The sequence below is a fragment of the Archocentrus centrarchus genome, unplaced genomic scaffold, assembly GCF_007364275.1.
Source record: "Archocentrus centrarchus isolate MPI-CPG fArcCen1 unplaced genomic scaffold, fArcCen1 scaffold_54_ctg1, whole genome shotgun sequence".
NCBI lineage: Eukaryota > Metazoa > Chordata > Actinopteri > Cichliformes > Cichlidae > Archocentrus > Archocentrus centrarchus.
Window position 1 is genome coordinate 505842 of NW_022060276.1, and position 23518 is coordinate 529359.

Here is a 23518-nt window from a genome sequence, read left to right on the forward strand (position 1 = left end):
AAAGCATAATATTAGCCATCCAGTGCCCTTTTGGTGGCACACACACTGAACAACTGAGACTAGAAAATCAGTGTAGATGAGGTGGCAGAAACATCTGACTGGATGCAGTTTTGGTTTCTGTCAAACAGCTGAAGTTCTTAGGTTGGATCCTTTCATCACACCGATGAGAAAAAACTGCGCTGCTCTAATATTGCAGACATGTCTGTCTGAGTGAATCAAGCTGCTCACAGAAGTCTCTGCTACATGATGCTGAGTTTTTGCTTAAGAGAAGAACTGTGGGGCCCATTTGGCAGCACTCACAGATACACACACACACACGCATGAGTGTAACAAAATAGACACAACAAGATTAGGTCACATGAACACATTTATTTGTCTTCCATTTTGATAACTGAATCAGTCATCATTTGCTATAATTACACTGACCTATATATATAATAAATCTCACTAATCATACAGGCTACTGTTCAATAAAGTATATGAGGATGGAAGAGTGGGGCAGTAAAGAAATAAGAAGTCAAGCTGGCAGGACAGATGAAGCAGGCTTTAGGGCCTGGTTTGTATCTTATAGTATATTTATCTCACTGTACAAAGCCTAGATAAATACAACAACAAATACAAACAACAGTTTTCTGACAAACGAGTGAAGAAAGCGAAAGCACTGTTCCTATGTTCCTGACCTGCAGCACTGACAAGCTTCTGAAACCCACAAACTTCAGCAGCACAGACTGACTGACTGCTCTGTTTGTCGTAACTGTAGCACTTTTTAACTTCTCGCCTAATCTCTGAGTATAATAAAAACTATAATAATGAGTAAGACAAAACCATTTCTTTCTTTTTGATCATTTGTTTTAGGTTGGTTTGATTTATCTTTATGGCTGCCAATATTTTGGTAGGATTAAGATATAGTTAGTGTTGTTCAATTTATTATAAAAAACAGTTCTAGTTGACTCCATATGGCCTGGGAAATGCTGACTATATGAATGCTAGAAATAGCATTCATACAGTCAGCAATTAATACATCCACTCACTTACATGTGTAAGAGCTATAACAGTCATATTTCTGATTGTCATATGTCGTGAATGTGACAATCTACCATTGCTCCAAGTCTGCCCATTTGGCTGTCGGTTCACTTGTACAGTAATCTGCTGCTGCACCAACGACAGTGTGGCACTATGAGCAATGAGCTACGGGGTGTGGAAACTAATGAAGTCGATGCATTAATAATACAATGTTGCAATGGTATTAAAATCCTGAAAATGTGAGGATTTGCACTTAAATATATCAACTACACAAGGACAAAGAGAGAACAGAAGAACAAACAAAGAAAAATTGAGCCATATTATACAGGGTTTTTTTTTCACCTTCTCATAAATTGTCTATTTATGAAAAGGCACCATTTTTTAAACTTCATATACTGAGATGTTAAGAAATTGGTCTTAAAAACAACACACAGCTCAAAGTTTTAACTGAAAACAAAAACTAATTGAAAGAATGTACATTAGGAACACGGGTACAGTATAATTCCCCTTTTAGCTTGTGACCACTCTAATCACTCTGCTCTCTGTTTACACAGTTAAATGTGCATTTGAATCTGTCAGCAAGCATTCAAATGAATGCAAATCTGAGCTTAAAAAAAAAAAAAGTTGAAGATTTCCTAAGATAATGACAAGTATTAACGTGGCATCAGGTCTTTTCCCTTAAGTGCCTTAAGACTCCCTGTAGAGGGCACTGTTAGTCTATCTTTATACAGTCAGCACCCATGGAAAAAGGTCACACAGACACACTCCCTCTGCAGCCATCATATATGAATAAACTTGGTTTAAATTCATGTGTGGATGCTCATAAATTCAAGGGCCTCCTCCTTCAGTTTATTTCAAAGTGGAAAGCTTTGCAATGAGTCCTGATGGGTGAACCTGCACCTTCTCTCACAAAGGAGACTTCTTTTGCTTCTTACCACATGGTCTTATTATGGCAGCTTGTGTATGAGTCAGAATATGATGTCAATCAAGTAAACTGCTGAGATCTGGTATCATGGTGACATGGATACACCAAAGTCCAATGTGTCAAACAGACAGAGTCAAATGATCAGACAACACAGAGAAAAGGAATTGAGACCATCCAAACCACTTCGTATGGAGGTATTCCCAACAAAGAAAGCTTACTGACAATTGTTCCTGTCCACTGTTCTCAGTCCAACAATGAAGAGGACTACAGTGAACCATGAACATAGATTCTCCTGCTCAGAAGAGGGGTTTAAGGCCCGCCTGTCTCACTTGTCTCTCTTCAAGACCTGTGCATCAGCGTAGGCTTTATAAGCTGCATTTTTACTCTATGAATTTGGACCAGGGTCTCAGAAGCTTTGAAGCATCTCAGCGAGTGTACAGGCACTGGGTCTAAAAACTGACCTCCAGAGTCAGCCCTGCTTTCCAAATCACACATTTTACTGTCAGTATGTCATGCAGCCACTTTACAAAGCATGTGCTGTTGCATGCTGTATGTATTTATTTGGGAAATATGACAGCACCATAATATTGCACCTGGCCCCTTTTGATAATATATCAGTTGGAAGGAACATAATTTGACCTGCCCGTGCTCTTGTGATATGTGTGGCATATTTTCAGGAGTTACATTATTTTCTGCAGGTTTGCATGCCGCAAAATGACCTAATACAATAGGATAGCCCAATATTATTGACATATTGCATTTGTTATGCCATGTATTGGAACATACTTTGTTGCATCATATCTATTAGATATGGTGGAACTAGAAATGGTATGGTGGTGAAAGCCCATGCCAGTCCTTGCTCAGGAGTAGTACTTTTTAGATGTGCTCAGGGCCTGAAGCTTGAAGCACAAATGTTGATGGGCTGATACACCAACTATCAACATTTGTGCTTCAAGCTTCAGTCATGTCACAGTAAACCAATAACTCATAATTTTCTGATTTCTTACTGTCATTCTAGCATTTCAGCCATTTCTACTCGGCCTTGCTGCTCCTTGTTTATTGAGTGAACCCTTTTCAACAGCAATAAAGCACAAACAACAGCAGCATGTTGCTGTGTGGCAGACACAGACACACACTTTGAAACACAGTAAGTTTGTAGGTGAAGCAGAGGAATGAAGCTGATGGCTGTTTGGTGAACAGTTTTCAGTTTGCTGTTATTTTGTCTTCAAAATAGGTTTGCATGTACGTTTATCCAGCTGCTTGTTTTGGCTCCAGCTGTCTGATTATCTGACTGCTGATGGCTGAGCTGTTACTCTGTTTATAAGATCTCTTTCTGAGCTCAGTGAGTACAGTGGTTTAAACCAACAAACAGGGCCTCTGTTATAATAAACTGAAATGATAAGACAGTAGTCTCACAGAGACAGAAAGATGGTGCGCCTGTTGCGTTTCATCAACTCTATTACTACATCCACACCTGATATTCCTGAAATAACGAGGGCTGCCTGAACACACTGTGTAACATGTGCCTGGTCATTTTGTTGAGCCAAAAAGGAAGTCTAATTGGTGAAACAGATCGGGAGGGTCCTTTGAAAGTGGAACCCTCATCAGCCCTTTGTGACACAGACAGGATGAGGCTGCAGGAGGAGCCCCTGAACTGGGAATTAAACAGTGACTGATGAACCATAGTCTTTGTCTTCATGTCTCAAATCACGTGTCTCATCGTGGGTTTGTAGTGTTATTAACTAATTTGTTTCATCGTCAGGATATTTCATGCTAGAGATGAGTGCAAACAGTGCTCTATCAATGAATACAATAGTGATTATGTCTCTATTCCCTTTTCTCCATCAACACCCTGGTGTCATTTCAGGTATTTAAGAACAAGAAAAACAAATAAGAAAAATACAACGAAAAGCAACCAAGAAAAAAAACAACTCAAAACTGAAATATACAGAAATATATGCTGTTAGGGGACTGCCATAGATCTCAGTGCTCAGTAGCAGATGCATATGTTCTTTTAGACTATGCAATACTAAATGTCAGTCCTGTATCATGTGCTTCTGTTTGTCACATTACAAGAATGTAATATGTGGAGAATAATGAGTAAAGCAAGAACCATAATACAGAAAAATGACTGATCATTGTTTTTTTTCTAAGTCTTGCAAAAGATATATTTTCAAAATCTGCAAATATAAAAAATATAATTTCCTTCCATCCTCTGTCTTTCCTTAGTATAACTGTTAAGTAAACTCAACAGGCCTAGGGAGGAAGCATTCAGAAACTGTAAGTGTTACTCGCTGAGCTCTACACAGACACTCTTCAGGATAGACAAATATTGTCATTCAGACAAGGCTTAAAACACAGGTCAGGTTGCCACTGTTTCCCATCTTAATGCAATCACCAACATGACAGTGTCAACTTAAATTCAAGTTCAGTTAGTGCCCAGTCAAGCAGGCATGTGCTTCTGAATTTGCTCCAGTAATAAATTCGTGACTGCAGCACCAAAGTCAAAAAGAGAGATGATAGTTCAGAAGTGTTGGTGGATCTGATGTGTTATTCTCCTCAAGAACTGCAGCTTTTATGATAGTTCTGACAAAGCTCACACCATGTTATGGCTCATTGCAGGTAGGTGCTGTCATGCATCCCATCAACCTTTACCTAATCTCACATGTTTGTTTCACAGGGTGGCGTTTGGCTTCCATCCAGAACAATGTGATTTTCTCGCTTTTCTACCCTCTGTCCTGCTTCTTCTCCTCCTCCATCATCGACTCCTTCCATTGTTACTAGGTCCTGGGTGCAGTTAAGGGAGCTTGCTTTCGACAGAGGGCTAGCACCACTGCCTGCGCCAGCAGCAGACCTCTCCATGTGATTCCTCCCCTGGTGGCTTAAGCCGGTGAGCTGACCTTCACCTTCTAAGCTCCTGCCTGCTGCGCTCTCACCTCCCCCATGGGGGTTGCTGGGACTGATATATTGCTGAGCCAGGGATGGAGACTGCAGGATAATCAACGGAGACTTAGTTTCCTGTGTTGCAGAACTAGGAGATGGAGAAAACCCGGAAACTATGTCATCAGAAAGTAGTTGAGTACACTTTGCTGAGCCAGTGGAGGCTGGTGTTGCCACAGGTGTCATCACTGCCATAAGGACATCATCTTTGGATCCAACGAAGTCAAGCTTCAGGGCTCTTGTGTTTTGAGGGCTGCTATAATCTTCCAAGGCTGTACAGGTGCTATCATAGGTCATCCCAGAGCTTTCCACACTCTGTGATAACAAACCCAAATCTCCAGTCACCTTCTCTTCAGGGTTAGACATAAATTCATACAAACCCTCTTTGATGATGGTCATTGGCTGGATGCTGTCAGGGCCCCGCCTTGCTTCCATATTACTGATTTGACTTAGATCCAAGGGAGGTGGAATATACTGATGTCTAGCACCAGCTTGACCTCGTTCAACACTGAGGCACAAAGAACTTTGTTCTGTATCCGTTGTAGTTGAGGATTTTGTAGCAAGACTGACTTTAGGTGATGTTTGCTGGGCCTGAGTGGAGGCCAAATCTTTCATCTCAATCTGTTCTTCTCGGTTTTTCTCCTGCTGCTCCTGAATGGCTGCTGTCTTGTTGTAAGCATCTTCTAGCCTCTTTGCACTAAGGTGTTGAGGAGTAGTTTTGTTAGACGTGGGCTTGACTCGTTCAGGGGAGCCCTGCTGAGCTACTTCTTGGTATTGTTGGGACCTACCTGGGCTACTCACCTCTGCATTGGAGTAGTGCTTGTGGTAGCTCCAGCGACTGGGCGACAGGTGATTATCAACAGGACATTTACCGTCGTCTTTTTTTTCTACCAATACATCTGTTAATTCCATACTGCGGGCAAAAGCATCCTTTAGGTTAATAGAGACAATGCTTCCACTCCGCTTGGCTCTTTCAAGAGCTTCCCTCCTCTTGATGGCCTTCTCTTGCCTCTTCTGCTCTCTGTAGAACTCAGAGAAGTTGTTGACAATGATTGGGATGGGAAGAGCGATGACAAGCACACCTGCTATGCAGCAAAGCCCTCCTACAATCTTGCCAAGCAGGGTTTGTGGGTAAATGTCACCATAGCCAACAGTTGTCATTGTAATGGTTGCCCACCAAAATGAAGCAGGGATACTGGTGAATTTTGTAGCATCCTCATCTTTCTCAGCAAAGAACACCAAACTAGAGAAAATCATGATGCCCATGGCTAAAAAGAGGATCAGCAGTCCCAACTCATTATAGCTCCTTCGCAAAGTGAAGCCCAAAGACTGGAGCCCTGTCGAATGCCTGGCCAGTTTCAGGATCCTCAGGATCCTCATAATACGGAAAATCTGAACCACACGCCGCACGTTTTGGAACTGCAATACGCTCTTGTTAGACTCAGTTAGACACAGGGTCACATAGTAAGGCAGTATAGCCAGCAGGTCAATAATGTTAAGTGGTGCTTTCATGAAATCCCACTTGTTGGGTGCTGAGAGTAGGCGCAACATATACTCCATGGTGAACCAGGCAATGCAGATAGCTTCCACATGGGCTAAACTGGGGTTGTCATTGAACTGGCCAAATTCATCTACAACCTGCAACTCTGGCAGAGTGTTGAGGGACAGCGAAATGGTGGAAATGATGATGAACAGGATGGAGATCATGGCCAGGATCTGCAAGAAAAAACAACATTGCAGATTATTGTATTAGCTTTTCATGTCGTTAACTTCATGCATATCTCTATATCTACACAAAGAAAAGTGAAATGATGCAGTACCTGCACTCTCATAGTGCATTTTGTACCTGTTTCTTGCTACTAGTCAGTAAAGTATAAGTGACATTCCAGGGTAAAGGTTTCTCAGACTAAACAAAACCATTTACCTCTTCCTTTTCTTCCTTTTTCTTTCTTTTTATAGTTTATTTATTCTTTTCTATTTTCTGAAATTATTTTATTCATTTGTAAATGTACACTGTACATAGTTTCTTTTGCAACTTGCACTGGAGGGACTTCAGAATCTGAATTTCATTCGTGTCATGGTTCATGAGAGAAGAATGAAAATCAAGATTTTGAATCCTTCCTAGTGGCACCAAGTTTGTCCTGAAGGTGGTGCTATTGGAAAAGTTACCAAAGGTCACTTTTTGATCGAGGCCCTTGAGAAGATTCAGCTTTGAAAGTTGTGGCTCCACAGTGACAGTCAGGTTCATTCTGTTCTATCAAGCACAAATGAAAAGCTTATTGGAGCTAAACATCACAGTATAGTACTATAGAAATGAAACACATTCCCCACTTTTCTTACTAACCCAGGTTTTTCAAAGCAAACAGACACAGAGAGAACTGGACGCCACTTGTTTATTACCAAAGTAGTTTTCAACAGCTTTGTGAAAAGCTCTAAAGAAGACATTCTCAGGATGAGTCCTCGTGTTATGTGAAAGACATGATCTTTGTTTCAACCTGTGAAAAAGGTCTTAGAGTGTTTCCTGTGTCTCATCAGGGAACCATGGTGCTGTGATCAGCTCACGATGATGTCAAATTAGTCTTTTAATGAGAACACAAAGACATAAGGGATTGCAAACCTTCTGACAAGAACTATGACTGAAAATGACTGCAATACACACCAAAGCAATGAACATCTAAAACCACTGATGTCCTCCTTTTCTAGGAGTAACATGGAAACAAACTGAGTTAGCTGCTGCTCCTGCATGTTCACCTTCAAGAGTCATTTATTAGGTTTTGAACCTTTTTTCCTCGACCTTTTTCATCCCAGATTAAAGCTTCTGCTCACAGTGAGGCTGAATGGAAAAAATGGCCCAGGGGATTCAAGCCATTAAAAAAAAACTCTAACTGGGAAAGTGGAATAAGGAACCTGAAGCATGTGTGGGCTGAGTCCTCTGGGTGCAGCCCTTGCTAGGACATTTCAGGTTTATTGTAAGAGGATTGCCTTGCTATCTATAGAAAGGATAGAGGTTAGAATTGGTTACTCATTCTTTCCTCCCCCAACAGGGAGAATGCTTGGAAATAGCTGAGCAATGCAAGATTTTCTTTTTATCTTGATATATGTTTGGTGTGATATCTGACCGAGGACCACGGCGCTGCTCTCTGGACACAAACACTGTCTGTAGCTTACATTTCAGTAACTTCAACACTTCAAACTTCATTAAAGCACATGGAGTGTCAGCAGAATACACTGAGGACAGCTCACACAGAACCAAACCTTCATGTGAAAAAACTGAAAAAGGATTCCTGTGTACTTGTATATTATAATTCATTAAAACTTATCAATCTAGAATAGTAACTGACTACAAACTGAACAGTATATATCTTACATCAGTTTTTTGCAATTTTGTGATTACTTAAAAAGACTTAAAGTTAAATCAACTGAGATCCAGGAGCAATTCATTTATGAATCCTTATCAGGAAAAAGGGAAAGATTCAATTGATTTTCCCTTCTATGCCACTCATCAGGGTGTGTGTGTGTGTGTGTGTTCCTCCATCTCCCCAGCCACCTCCTCCAGGCTTTCCCACACCATCCCAGACACATAATCTCTCCAGTGCGTCCTGAGTCTCCCCTGGGGTATGCTCCCTCCTTACCTAGGAGGCATCTAGTCATCCTAGTCAGATGCACGAACCACCTCAACTAGATCCCTTCAGCGTACAAGAACAGTGGTTCCACTCTGAGCTCCTCAGATGATGGAGCTGCTCACATCAACTCTAAGGCAGAAATTCTATCCAAAAATCAGAACAGAATCACAAAGGGCAGCACCTGCTGGGAACAAATTTGACTTACAGCTGGTGATTCAATTCAATTCAATTCAATTCAATTCAATTCAATTCAATTCAATTCAATTCAATTCAATTCAATTCAATTCAATTCAATTCAATTCAATTCAATTCAATTCAATTCAATTCAATCTCTATAGCATCAAATCACAACACAGTTGTCTCAAGGCAAAGCCAAGCTTTCACTATGGTTGTACAGTCACCAAATAGCCAGTAATAATGGGCCCAAGACCCCGTACCCCTGAAGCACTACTCACAGGAGACCCCAAGAGACACAAAGTCCACAAAACACATATAGACTAGTTGGACAAACACCCATACACCCTTTACTCTTACTTTACCTTTATTTAAACAGGAAGTCCTACTGAGACTAAATCTGCTTTACAAGGGAGACTAATGTAGCAATGTAGCAGCCACCATATTAAAAATGGAAAGAATACAGCATAAAATACAAAGTCTCCAACGTGATATAAAATATACAAAAATACCAATAACCAATTACACTGGCGGCCTCTCAAGAAAAAAAAAAAAAAACCCACATCTCCTTCATTCCTTGTGATGTCTTTAAATTCAGTAATAGATATAAGCATGTTCAAGATGACTTCTTTCTGCAGATGATTCCGTGAGCAGGGTGTGCAGCAAGAAAATACTGTTTTTCCCAGATCTGTCAGAACATCAAGACATGACTGTTAGGACGAGTGTAGCTGGTAACTACTCTGAGTGGGACAGAGAAGGCTCCAAAGATAAACTAAAGTAAATATACCTGTGCTGTTTTCTGAGAGGGGTCAGTGATAGCCCATCCATAAAGAATGCAATGATGAGTCAGAGACCTGGTGTTGATCAAAATCTAAAGAGCATGGCACATTAATCAGGGCTCTGTAAAACTGAGGAGGTGGCTTGTATATACAGTGTATCACTATGATCATTCACAGGGAGAAGAGATTTTTCTTTCAATAAAAAAATTTAAGCAAAATTTATTCCTAAAGTAAGAAAAATAGTCTTCAGTGTGAGCTTCCTAACAAGATAGTAACATATCCATTACCTGTGTGTAACGTCAGACGTGACAGTGCTAAAATCATCCGACCCTTATGGATGAGCTTTTGAGAAGACCATAAATTTTGTTTTGTGAACAAACTGCTCAGTTTTAAATGCAGCAAAGCACTTTGTAATGAGTGACCTGCAGTCTAAATGTCCTGCACTGCTTGCCCTACAGAGGAACCATCAGCATGAATCTAATATTATCCAGAGGTTAAAGAGCTGCTCTGGAGTTTTGTGACCCCATTGTTCCTCTTGAATTCCAGGTTTGACTAACAGATGGACTCTCCTTCCAGGACCCTGATATGGATGTTTCCCAGAAAGGCTGAGGAGGGTGATCCCCCAGCAGTTGGAACATACCCTATACCCCCCCTTCCTCCCCTTAAAAAAAGGGACCACTGTCCCTGTTTGCCAGTCTAAGGGCACTGTCCCCAGTTTCCATGCTGCAGAGGAGTGTCAATCAGGATGTCCCCACAATATCCAAAGCCTTAATGGACTCCACCCTGGGGTGGCTTCAGCCACACTGGGGAAGCAGCAGAATCTGTGGGTGAGTCACCCGCTCATCCACACACTGCTTCCTCTGTGGAAGGCTCGTTAGTGAGACTCTCCAAGTATTATTTCCAAAGCCTGACAATATCCTTTGAGGTCAATCGCAGGCCAACCATAATAAATGTATGCTTGTGCAATTTGTTTTTTCCTTTATAAAAGTGTGTGCACTACATATAATTATTGAATGCTTAACTATTTTATTTAAAGACTGCTGAGTTATTTATTTAAACAGGGCAGAATGGACTGAACCCTGTGCTGATAGCTAACACTGTGTGTGACTGATCAGCAGGAAATGATCAGGTAAAAAAGGAAAGTACTTATGAGCATCATTAATCTTTGTATCTGTATTTTTTATTCCACAATCACAGCTGTCCTAGCGTGTCAAGACAGTGCCTGTGAAATCATCTGATGGATTAGCTAAGCCATTTACAGTGAGGGAGTTTCTGGCCAATCAGAGTCATGGCAAAAGGCACTGAGTGTTACATCATTACAGTGTTTAGAAAGATTTTAGACAAAAGTACAAACAGGAAGAAGAAACTGTGAAAAACTGAGGAAGAAAAGATGAATAGAAAGTCAAAGAGAGACAAAGCATCGGGCAGCACAAGCAGGTATATCAAAGAGTGGCCACCCAGCAGCATCTTAATGGCTTAATGGCTGCCAAATGCTGTGACCTTGGCACTCAGGGAAGAGTCTAAGCAGTACCAAGAACAGACAAGCTGCTTTAGAAGCTGCACAGTGAGTCTCCACATTTGACATTCGTTTGAACAGTGACACTTTTTTGTATCAGTTTGAGTCGCTAACAAAGAAATGAAGTCTACTCAGTCACAATGAATCTCTTCATCAAGCAAACAAAGAAGCTGCTGATATCAATTCTGACCAAAAGGGAAATCAGATCAATTTAGAGAACAAGAACATAACATGGAATGAAAAACTGGATGAAGTGACTGAACAGAGAAATCCAAACCCTAATCAATATGTGGAGTTATTCCTGGAACAACAGGCACCAGATCTGTTGGGCTGTTTCTGCAGAGGTCAACGTGGTTTATTTTTAAAGATGCTGCTTTCACGGGTCGCATTGTTTTTAGCTCTCGTTACACTGAAGTAAATCTGAACTTCAAGCTTTCCCATATTCATTACTTAAGATGTTCTACAGTCATTGTTTCATTCATTTAGGTTTTCACATATTTTTGTGAAAAACCAAAACCTTCCTTCATTTATGACCAGCTGCATCATGTGCTCAGTTAGCCCTGGAAAACAATCTATCCTTCATTTCCTCCGGGGGAAACTCATTCTCTGCAGTGGGCAGCTCCACAAGCTAACATAAAAAAAGCTAAGCATACCTGGGACCCCCGTGCCATCAGGCAGCTCTGTTATCCACTGAACCAGCATGCAGCCTGCAACTTAAAATCATTATCTGGTGCCATCACAGCCGGAACTGACACAGGAATCCACAGGTGGAAAGAGTACGAGTTAAAACTGGCCACAAAGCAGTCAGAACCTCAGGTGAGTCTGTTTTTGGAAGAACCGCTCCGTGCCCGGCCGTCATGTTGAATCTCAGACCAGAGACAGGACGCTCAGGCAGGCTCTCTCCATGTAACAAAAAAGAGCAATAGCAACTCACTGCTCACACAAATCTTTGGAAAAACACTGGGAATTTCAATTAGGAAAACACTTATGGCTTCACTACCTATTTTGGTCAGTGTTGGGAAATGTTCTATGTTGTTCTATGATTCCCCCCAAAATTCTGGTGTCTACACCTGAATGAGCACCAAACCCAGATAATTCAGTTTTATGGAATGGTACTTGCATTTCAGAGGCAAACACTTGACTTTTTAATCCACTATAATGTTGTAAGGTTTTCCTCACTATATATATATATATATATATATATATATATATATATATATATATATATTTCTGTACTGCAGTAACATTTTGAAAGTAGCACTTATATTTGAAACAAAGTATTTCTTCTCTGTACTATTACTACTTTTATAAAAATAAGTACTAAACATTAGTGATGCCTTTTGACTTTTGTATACTGAGGAGAAAAATAATGGTAACCACACAAGTTAACACACAATACACGCCTGGTAGCATGTAACTCACAGACACTGAGCTCTGTGATGTGGAGACATTTGCCAGCGAAAGAATTACAGCTGACGGCTTGAACTTTGCAGAAGAATGCAGACCACATTAGTCTGGGCCTCTTCCTGCCAGAGTGATAAATTCTCACTTGAATTAAAGTATTTCAAAGTGAAAGCTTCAGTACATTAGTGAATACACATCAGTCTTCTGCTCTATCTGAAGGCACAGGGCCAGTAAACTATAGACCTCTGAGTAGCCACTTAGCTACTTACGGCTGTTGGACATGCGCTGTGCCGAGGGAGACACTCTGCACACAGAACCAGTGACTCATTGTTGACTTTTATGTTGTCCTGAATTTCACTCGGGATTTCACGGTGAATATTTAATCTCATGCAAGTGTTGAAATGATTACTAATTGGTACATCAACAAAGCCATTCCACTTAAACTGCCTGCCTGTACAATGCTTTTTAAGCACAAAGGCTGTTATGGATTAATTCTACACTTCAACAGCGTTTTACATCAGAGACACCAGAAAGTTCACGTCAGGATCATAAGCCCACAAATCATTAACAAACTGTGTGCACAAGAAGACAAAAGCACACTCGTAAAAATGCATATTTTTTAACAGAAGTTGATTTATAGCCTTCATCTCAGTTTAGTAAGACATGCAAGTCAGACAGTAATCCATAATTTTACATTATTATATAAACTACTTACTTGGAGACAGAAGTAGCAAATGCAGCAGAAATGTTTGTTTGAATCATCCATTGACAGAAGTAGAAAAATAAAGTTAAAGGTGAGGCAGGAAGCTGCTGTCTAAAGAGCTAATGGACAGTCTTTCAGTTGTGTCCTTGGCTGATCCTGCAGGCTTAAAAAGCCCCTGTATCATACCATCTACAGATTTACCTCCTCTGCGCACACATTCAAACACAAGACCATATATAAACAGCTGATACAACGAAGGGTACATCAGTCCTTTCTGAAACACAACTCGTGAAACCCATTTTTGCTAAATAAAGAACATTTAATTCAGCGGTCAGTGATTCTTTCACAGCCATGGAAACAAGCAGAAAACTAGATACTAGAAAGTGCTGATAAACCACTGACTGAGGTCACAGACTTTCCCCTTATGAGGTCCAGGAAATTGTTTTCATCTCAGAGAGCAGCGCATAAGGTCAATAAGAACAACAATTTTTTGAAAGGGCCAACTGCAGGTGGAGGGTGGAGGACAACTTCAGCCATGGTATTGTGTGTGCTCTGGATGAAGAAGTATCTCTTGCAGAGTGAAGCCAGTGTGTAAAGTAATGCAAGCTTTCCTTGGCCATCGCTGAAGATTCAAAGACCTGACTATAAAGTAAGCGAACCATTTTCTCTCCCCTTCCTTCTCTGCATTTTCAAAAATCTTATTTTTCACATCAATCAATTTGGTAGATAACATTTCATCCAAAATTATAATAATTCTGACTGCTCAGAAGCAGAGCAGGTGACGTGGTGGTGTAGTGGTTAGCACCATTGCATCACAGCAACAAGTTCCTGGGTTTGACTGCACTGACCAGCTGGAGTTTGCATGCACTCTGTGTGAGTTATTCCAGGTACTCCGGCTTCATCCCACGGACCAAAGACATGCACATTAGCTTAAGTGTGAATGGATGGTTCTGTGCTAAATTGGCCTGAATGCCCACCTAGATGCAGACTGAGACTTCATTGCATAAGCAAGGCTTTTTTCCCATATTAGTTAAAAAATTATATAATACATTTAATACTTTAATGTTGCACATTGAAATTCACTGAGGTAACAATCACTTGCAGTCTTTTTTGTCTTAATGCTCTCCTGATCCAGCTTCACTCATCACCGTCCCCACTGCAGGTCAGACAGTGGCCAGGACAGACTGCCCAACTTACCAACAGTTAGTCTATTTGCAGCAGCAGCAGTCCTGGTAAAAGCCCCAAAGGAGATTAAGCCATACTCCTAAGTCAGACTCATATTGCATGCAGTTCACAGTGAACAGTTGACTATGCATTACTGCTGTGCTGTTGTAACAGTCTGCATTACTTAGAGTATACAAGTTATACTACAAAACTGTGTGCAGATAAGAGCATCTACAGGTAACTGACTTTGTCATGCTCTGTAAAATAAAACAACGGGGTGCAAAGACTGTAAAATCCATCTGTCACAATCTCTGAAAGAGTTAAGGACCAAACAATCTGACACTACAGTTTTAGTGTGTATCACTCAAAAAAAAGAAAAAAAGCATACAAAGGGGCCATGTTAAAAAATCTGAGCCAAAAATAAGAAGATTACACAGATTATGTAAAGTTTATGAAACTAATCTCTATTATTTAAACATTTAATACTCATATTATCCAATAAAAGTCAAACTATTATAGGTAGTTGTACAGTTGACCATCTGGACTCTGAATTGCTGTGTGCGTGTTTGTTCCATGACAAACTGGGCACCGAGGTTTACAAATAGCCAGCTGATGGTTCTTTTCTAATCAGCAGTAGCACTGAGCCGTTCGCAGCACCAGGAAGACGCTCATCTATTGGTCTGTTGTTGCTGCATCACTGCCACATGACCGGTGTCACTGCGGAGGGGCCTAAGCAGCTTCCCTCCTGCTGACACTACGGTTCCAGCTTGGTCACATGGATCTTCTGAAGCCCAATGTTGTTGTATTTTTAGAAGGAAGAACTATCTGCAAACTAGACCACTGATTAGGTGATTAGGAAACAGTTTGGACACGCTCACCATTCATATGAATGTGGACGTGTGTCCAAAGTTTTACTGTTACTGTATTCAGATATTCACTGTTTGAATAGGAGTTTGGAGTTTGCAGGTTAGTTTGGTTATTATACATATTTCCCACCCTTGGTAGTCTCATAAGGCAACTTAACCAAGGTTTTTCTTATATTGCAAGCAGTGACATTCAATACTTCAGAAATAAAAGGATTTGAAAATAATATGTGGACTAAACGCAATAAGAAAAAAAAAAAAAGTTGAACATAGTCCCAACACCTAAACATTTTAAGTAAGTTATCTGGATGGATTTTGTTTGTTCAGTCATTTATTTATTGATTTATTTTACCTAAAATGTTGGATATAGCTATAAGTCCCAGCAATATGAAATCATTTTTGTTCCAGAGAAAGGAGGCTGGTGGTTTGAAAGTGTGTGGGCCCAGTTGGAGCCTCAAGCACACTGTGGGGCACGGATTAAAACACTTACATGCTGGAAGCATTTCTCTTTGATTGTTGCTATTTGCAAAGTGACCAGTCAGCCAATCAAAAACATTTGTACTAACACAAATGTATGTCACATAAAGCTTGGGGCTCCTGTGTTGTGTTTGGTAGCCACACAATTAAACAAATTTAAATTAGCCAAATAATTTTCCTGCAGTCGCATTGCCAAATCAGTGACGATTCATTAGAGGTCACAGGGTAAATATGCATTGTTTGCCTTGAACTGGTTTCCTAAAAACACAATGCATTCACACAACTCTTTATCATCAGGGACAAATGATATTGTATTAGCCAGCAAATGCATTGCCACAAACATTTTTCTCTCTAAGTTCATTTTCATTTTCAGTGCCTAGAAAATGAATGCAATTCAGTTCAAAAACTAGTGACACTGTTTATAAAATGGGTATGATAACATCACCGACATCAAAACCGAAAAGTCTGCTCAGGTAAAATGATGTGTCACAGTGATTGGCCTCATAGCCATTATAATAACACTGCTCCTGTCTCACTACATCCACCACCACAACCTCTCCCTGCTGTGCGATATTTGTGTTCAGATGTTAAATAGGAACTTGGTTCTCCAGTACAGTCCTCATTATGACTTCAGGCAGCAGAGCTTTTTTCACCAAGTCCATCTATGAAACATTTGTTAGCAGTAGCCAGTTCCCTTGATTCCCTTAATTTGACCTAAACACAGAGCTCTGATAACTTATGACAACCAGTAATGTCTTATCCTTATACTCTTATTTGTAACTTACATGTTGGGTTTGCTCATGCTGATTGAGTCAAATAAAGCTCCAGTCTGACCTTCACTGGTGCTCAGGTCCCGTTTGGACCTAAGCTGCTTAAAGCTATACACTTCCTTCCAAAAGTATTGGAACATTGAGGTCAATCCCTTTATTTTTGCTGTAGACTGAAAACACTTGGATTTGACATCAAAAAATCAACATGAGACAAAAAAATCAACATCTCAGTTTTTATTTCCAGACATTTACATGTGGATCGGACACACAGTTCAGAAGATGGCACCTTTTGCCTGAAGTGACCCATTTTCCTTATGAGAAAAAGTATTGGAACATGTGACTGACGTGTGTTTTGTTGCCCAGGTGTGTCCTGTTACATTGATTATTCAAAAATAAATAGTGCTGAATTTCTAGGCTCAGTTTCAGAGTTGCTGACTGTGCATTTATAGTTAGAGGATTAACCAACATGAAAACCAGAGAGTTGTCTGTGGGTAAAAACAAGCATCTATGATGCTGAGAGAAGATGGAAAATCAATCAGAGCCATTGCACAAACACTGGCCATGGCCAATACAGCTGTTTGGAAGGTCCTGAAGAAGGAAGTCGTCACAGGTGCCCTAAGTAATAGGTGTGGAACAGGTAGATCAAGGAAAACAAAGCAGCTGATGACAGAAACATTGTTAAGTGCTGTAAAGAAAGACCCTAAAACAGCTGTTAGTGACATCAGCAACGACCTTCAGAGGGCAGGAGTGAAGGGATCACGATCTACTGTTCACAGAAGCCCTCATGAACAAAAGCAAAGAGGCTTCACCAGAAGACTGTAAAACACTAATGAACGAGAAGAACAAGAAGACAAGAGACAAGCCTCAGAAACTCTGGGACAATATTTGATGGACTGATGAGACAAAGATGAACCTTTACAAGGGTGATGGAAAGACTAAAGTCTGGAGAAAGAAAGGATCTGCTCATGATGCCAAACACAAGGGCTCATCTGTGAAACAGAGTGGAGGTAATGTCATGGCTTGGGATTGCATGGCTTCTTCTGGGACGAGCTCATTAATCTTCAATGATGATGTCACCATGATGGCAGCAGTACAATGCACTCAGAAGTCTATAGAAACATTTTATTTGTCAATTTAAAGAAAGATGCAACCAAACTGATTGAGAGATCCTTCATCATGCAGCGAGATAATGACCCAAAACACAGTGAAAAACTACAAAGGAGTTCGTCGGCGCAGAAGTGGAAGATTTAGACAGACTGAGTAAGGTCTCCAGACATAGACCATATGGAACATTATACCCGCTAAAGAGGAGACTGAAAGCCTGGAAAAGCACCACAACAGAAGAATGTAAAAATGTAGTGATGTCAGTGGGTCACAGGATTGATGGAGTTATTGTAAGCAAAGGATTAGCAGCTAAATAATGAGCCTTATTGACTTTAATCTTTTTAAATGGATCTGTTCCAATACTTTTGCTCACAAGAAAAATGGGTGGGTTCAGACCAAAGGAGCTGAGCTGTGTGTCAGATCCAGATGTAAATACCTGGAAATAAAAGCTGAAATGCTGCTCTTACTCATCTTCGAATGTCAAATCCAAATGTTTTCAGTCCACAGCAAAAATGAAACTTTTGGAATGGAGTACAGCTGAAAAGTCTATCTTTATGCTGCTGACAGTACAGTTGGCATGAACAGCTCTTCAGTCAGTCACATGAAAACAGGGAGTCATTAACAAAATCAGCCCCTGATTTCTTTGTCCTCTGCACACTGAGTCTGTGTTTGTGCTCCTTTCCACTTATAGCGGTTTTGTTCTTTTCTCATTTTCCTATATTTTAAATGATACAGTCAGATGCATAGATAACATTCATCAAGAATTCACCGTGATTGTACAAATCAACTCTAGAAGCCAACTACATCACACTACCAAAATAATGTCCTCTCCCCACCACCCCAACCCCCTAACTCATCACAAACAGTGGAAAAGGACAGAGATTCAGGAGCACAGTGATTATCAGTCACCTCCTGTATGTGGATGACATCAAACCATACACTAGAAGTGAGACACTGACTCACTGATCCAGGCCTGTAACCCCCAAACTGTGAGAGCAGCTCCAGAATTCGGTACAACACTTGGAATCTGTGTCCAGAAGAGTGCAGACAGCTAAGATCCTGCCCCAAACCCAGGAAATGGTCAAAGACCTGAGTTTGAGGAAGTTAAACATACCACTCCCCCACACATGGGTGAGAGGGAATTTGTATATCTCACAACAGCTCATTTATGCTACTCAACCATTGTGATTAATTTTTTATCAAATTTGAAAAAACTGGGTTTTGCTGAGTTCACAATGATTGTGAGCCATACTCTTCTCACAGGTTCCAGTGAATAATATAATATCCACTGCAATAGTCTTTTTTTTTTAGCAGAAAAAGCAAAACATGCACTGCTGTCACATCATTAGTAATGGACCAATGCTCTGCTTGGACTGTGGAGAAGCCGTCTATCTGCTGTCTGTCTGCTCTGCTGCAGACAATAAAACAGTGCTGGAGTAAACCAACTGCCAAATGACTCAAAGCTTGCAGTGTGTTTGCTGCAGTGAGGAGTGCTGACAGGGACTGGAAAGAGAGGGATTTTTCTCTCATACTGGATTCTCTTCCCAGCTTGGATTCAGGAGACAGACACCCTCTCTATTTTTAAGATTAGGCTTAAAATGTTCCCTTATGATCAAGCTTATAGTTAGGGCTGGATCAGGTGACCCTGAACCCTCCCTTAGTTATGCTGCTGTAGGCCTAGTCTGCTGGAGTGTTTCTTTTCATTCACCTCTTTTCCCTCTGTTTATACTCCACTCTGCATTTAATCATTAATTATTATTATTAATCTCTGTCTCTCTTCCACAGCATGTCTTTTGTCCTGTCTCTCCCCTCTCAGCAGATGACCCCCCCCCCCTCCCTGAGCCTGGTTCTGATGGAGGTTTCTTCCTGTTAAAGGGAGTTTTTCCTTCTGCTCATAGGGGGTCGTTTTGACTGTTGGGTTTTCTCTGTATTATTGGAGGGTCTTTACCTACAAACAATATAAAGTGACTGTTGATGTGATTTAGTGCTATATAAATAAAATTGAATTGAACTGAATTGAACTGAACAACTGAATTGTGTCCTACACAAACATAATGAAACACATTACTTGACAATGTGCTGACAAAAAGTCATGAAGCTTATTTCACTGGAAATAAATTTTTTTCCAGAAAACAAATTATGTAATGGTTTCATCTGATAAAAACAAAACAAAACAAAAACACCTTGACTCCACAACAAAGAGAAACCTGGCTCTCAGTGATACTTAAAACATACCCTAAAACATAAACTGAATAGATGGTCCAGCAACTCTGAAGCAAAATATTCAAAAACTAGAGCTGGAGTACAGTGTATAATATCACACAACCTTTTCCTCTTCCATTAAAATAAACTACTGTGGTAAAGATCAGATTTAGAGAAATTGTGTCAGAGATTACTGCTCATGCTTATTATATATATTATATTAAAGTTCTTCGACATTAGTTCTGACAACTGTAATTATTGACAATCAGTGGGCCACAAAATGAAGGAAAATACTTATTCCTGAAAACCTATGCTTACCATTTTATTCTCTATGGTCATCACAGATTAACAATAAGTACTGAAGGGTAGCGCAGCAGCATCCTTTATTTTATGGCTTTCCTCTGTTGCCTCCAAATAAAACTTATCTTTGTTATGGGCCTAATCTGAGGGCATATCATCTTGTATAGTTTTAGCAAACCTGAAGGTGACCTGAGATACTATCACAGGCTTCCCTCAAATTATTACATTAAATAATTTCCCATTTGCTATCATTTGCACAGCTGTCGTTACCTTTGCAGCGACAGAGGAGCTGGGTTTTTCCAGGAGATCCCACAGCTTCTGTCTCTTGTCAGGACAACATCCCTGGTCCTCCTCCTCTCCCTCCTTGTCCCTCAGGGTCTCTGCCTCTCTCCTCAGTTCCTCATTCATCTGCTCCTTCTTCTGGTGGTACCGTGCCTGGCAGCAGGACTCCAAATAGATCTCATCAATGCCCCAGTAGTCCAGCTCCTGGCCAAAGGACAGAGCGCACATCTCCTCCATCATGTGAAGTTTTCCTGTTCTATAGAAGTTGAGGATGGAGGAGAAGGCCACTGGGTGCCGGTCAAAGAAGTATTCATTCTCAGTGAGGGTGTAGTCATCACAGATCTCCAGCAGTGACTCGTGGGTGTTACAGTCTCTTAGCCGTCCCAGGCGGGTTCGGGGCAGCCGGTCGAGTGTTCTCCACAACACTTCATGTGTAAGACCACCGACATTGAGCCTTACCCGCCGGGAACGGGCTTTAGTGCGGATGATGTCCACTGGCTCAGGGGGGAGGAAAGGAGCTGCAGTGGGTCGGGGGACTTTGGGTGTGCTAAAACTCACTTTATCTGTCATGTTTGCAACAACTGCACTGTTATCTTGCTGTGGAGGTGGTTGACTTCAAACACAGGTTTTTGTGATGCGTGTGTATGTGTGTATGGAGCTCAATGAGATGATGATGGTGGCTGGTCAGGAGAAGATGGCCCCGGCCCACCAGGCTCACCTGCCTGAATTCAGGTCCTGGTAAGATCCATGGCTAGAAAAAGAGACATCACCCATTACACAAGTCTGTTTATTCAGTTATAAGATCTGATTCTCTTAAATGACCACTGAGGCCCACTGTGTGACCTCAGGAACTATCTCTATTTGTACATGGTACAACTGCACACACAAACAACAACAAAAAAATAGATTAAATAAATACATAATTATTATATCAAGTAGGTTAAAAAATTGTTGTGAATTGGCACAATATAAATTAAATTAAACACAACTGATCTGAATACATGCATTTCATGCAGAGCAAAGCTTCAAGGTCTTGAACTTGATTTTAAAACATCAGTTCATCTACTAAAAGTGAACTCTGAGCGCGTAATAAAAGAGGTCCCACCATAAGGCTCTGATCATGTCAGCCAGCCTTACCTGTGCTTCAGGGCTGAAAAGTCACAATTTTTTAAATAAAATTAGAACATTTTCTTTGTGGATGGATCTGGAGTTCTGGGCAGTTACAGTAAGCTTTGCCAAGCTGTCACAGTTCCATTTGCCACCAAAGTGTCCAAAATTACAAAAGACAAGGTAGAGGAACAAGAAAAAGGGATCAATATCTTGAGTAATGCATTGTTCCTCTAACTTACCACCTATTGCTAGTGCACTTTTGGCAGGTGCCCCCCTTGGTGTACATTCTAGCAATGCCAAATTTACACAGTATTTTCCGTAAAGTGTTCTTTTTATCTCATGTTTAGTCAGCTGGAATATAAAATTGCTTGCCTCCTCTATAATACTAAAAAACACTGACAGCTGCCAGTGCTCCCCTCAGCATGGCAGTAGCATCTTTAGCTGGCACGAATCCCCTGGAAGCACAACTTATAGAACACATAATTACCAGGTCTCAGTAGATCGTAATGGGCTTCATGTGAGCCTTAGCCTTCAAAATGATATGGCCAAGTAAGGACCAGGAATGAGAACTGCCAAAACTATAAATATAAACCACTAAGAATACTGTAAATTTCTGTGTTTGGCATTATTATGGTAAGAGTTGAGTTGTCAGAAATCTTTTGTAGATGCATCTATGGTATGAATTTGTCACCTTATTCCTGAGTTATTGTAATCAAAATTGAAAGTTGCCCATACCTCATTGGACTTTTTAGGCTGAGGGGTAAAAACAAACAAACAAAAAACCCATCCTACAGTAAATATGTAATGTTTTTCCACACTAGTTTAAAATCCACACATCATAGTTTAAAATCTTGGTGATACAATATTTGCCAATCTAGGAAGTTTTGGTATTTTTAATGAGAAAGTGTTCTCTCATAAACTCAGTAAACAGCGAATAGCAATTTTAATCCACCTCCAGGGAATATCTGGAATCTAAACAGCACTTTTGTCCTGGAAGCCATTCTCCAGTTAGACTGTGGAGGCTTATGCTGCCATTAGAAATCCTTTTACTCTTATCTGATTGTGTAATGAAGTCCCACAAATCCCAGTAGTGGCATAAAGCCTTGTCTCCCCTGGCTCAAGTCTACCTTAGTTAATTATAGACTGTCTATCTTCTCCTGGGACACTCATAGGACACATGGCTGCATCTGGAACCAAGCTGCTACATCACGACTAAAAAACAAACAACAACAAAAAAAAAATCTTTGTTGGTTTGTTTCATTCCAGAGTACATTAGAACTGACTTCTGCAAATAAAAATTTAGATCAGTACACTCACTTTACAGAACACATTTTATCTTCATCACACCACAATTGACTCATTATGTAGGCTAATATATTTAATTGATTCTGTTTGTCTTCTTTTTCAGTGCAGGCCAACTGCATTACAGCGAAGCTAAAGTTAAAGTCCAAAGTGAGAGCGCTCCTTTATGTCAAGAGATTAAGGAGACTCGGGCTTAACTCGTGATTACACGCCTAAGACATTCCAAGTTTACGAGATACAGACAAAAAGAAGACAGAAAAAACGTGGACCAACAAAACTGTGTTCTTCTGCTCTCTTCTATTATTCCGAATTAACTTCTCAGTAATCTCCGTATAGACTTCAAGTCCACAGAAGCACCACAGAGGTCTGCTAAGTCACACAATGTTCGTGGAGCTTACCTCTGTGGAAAAAGCTGATATGTCGGAGAAGCCGAACTTTTTGCCTCCCAGGAGGTCCCACCATAGCACCCTTTTAGTTACCCCAGCTGCCTCGCCTTCCCTCCTGCCGTTGATTCGTGAAGCCCGCCAAGAACACACAGACCGCGAGATAGCCACATTTTGGCAACAAATACTCGGTCAGAGCAGGAGAGGAACACACGAGGAAAATACAGAAATACAAGTGCGAAGGTGCTGGTCGGAGAGCTGCGCCGGATGTGAGGAAGAGAAAAGAAAGGAATGGGAGAGAGAGAGAGAGAGAGAGAGAGAGAGAGAGAGAGAGAGAGAGAGAGAGAGAGAGAGAGAGAGAGAGAGAACGGAGGGTGGCTAATTGGATTTCGGCGTTCAGCACCAAGGACAGCTCCAGATCAGCGGCCTACAGCTGAGGTGCTCCTCGCGCCGGAGCGCGGTTTGCGGCCACAT

The 23518-nt window shown here is 40.8% G+C and overlaps 1 protein-coding gene across 1 annotated transcript; it reads right to left on the reverse strand.

Annotated features, from left to right (window-relative positions):
• Window positions 1-354: 354 nt before the first annotated feature.
• LOC115777493 (potassium voltage-gated channel subfamily B member 2-like) lies at window positions 355-23316 on the reverse strand. Its single transcript, XM_030725410.1, has 3 exons — window positions 23060-23316; window positions 20238-21000; window positions 355-6604 (listed from the first exon to the last, which is right to left on the reverse strand). The coding sequence occupies exons 2-3, from the start codon at window positions 20817-20819 to the stop codon at window positions 4610-4612; spliced, it is 2577 nt and encodes an 858-aa protein (XP_030581270.1). The 5' UTR covers window positions 20820-21000; window positions 23060-23316; the 3' UTR covers window positions 355-4609.
• Between the last annotated feature and the right edge of the window lie 202 nt (window positions 23317-23518).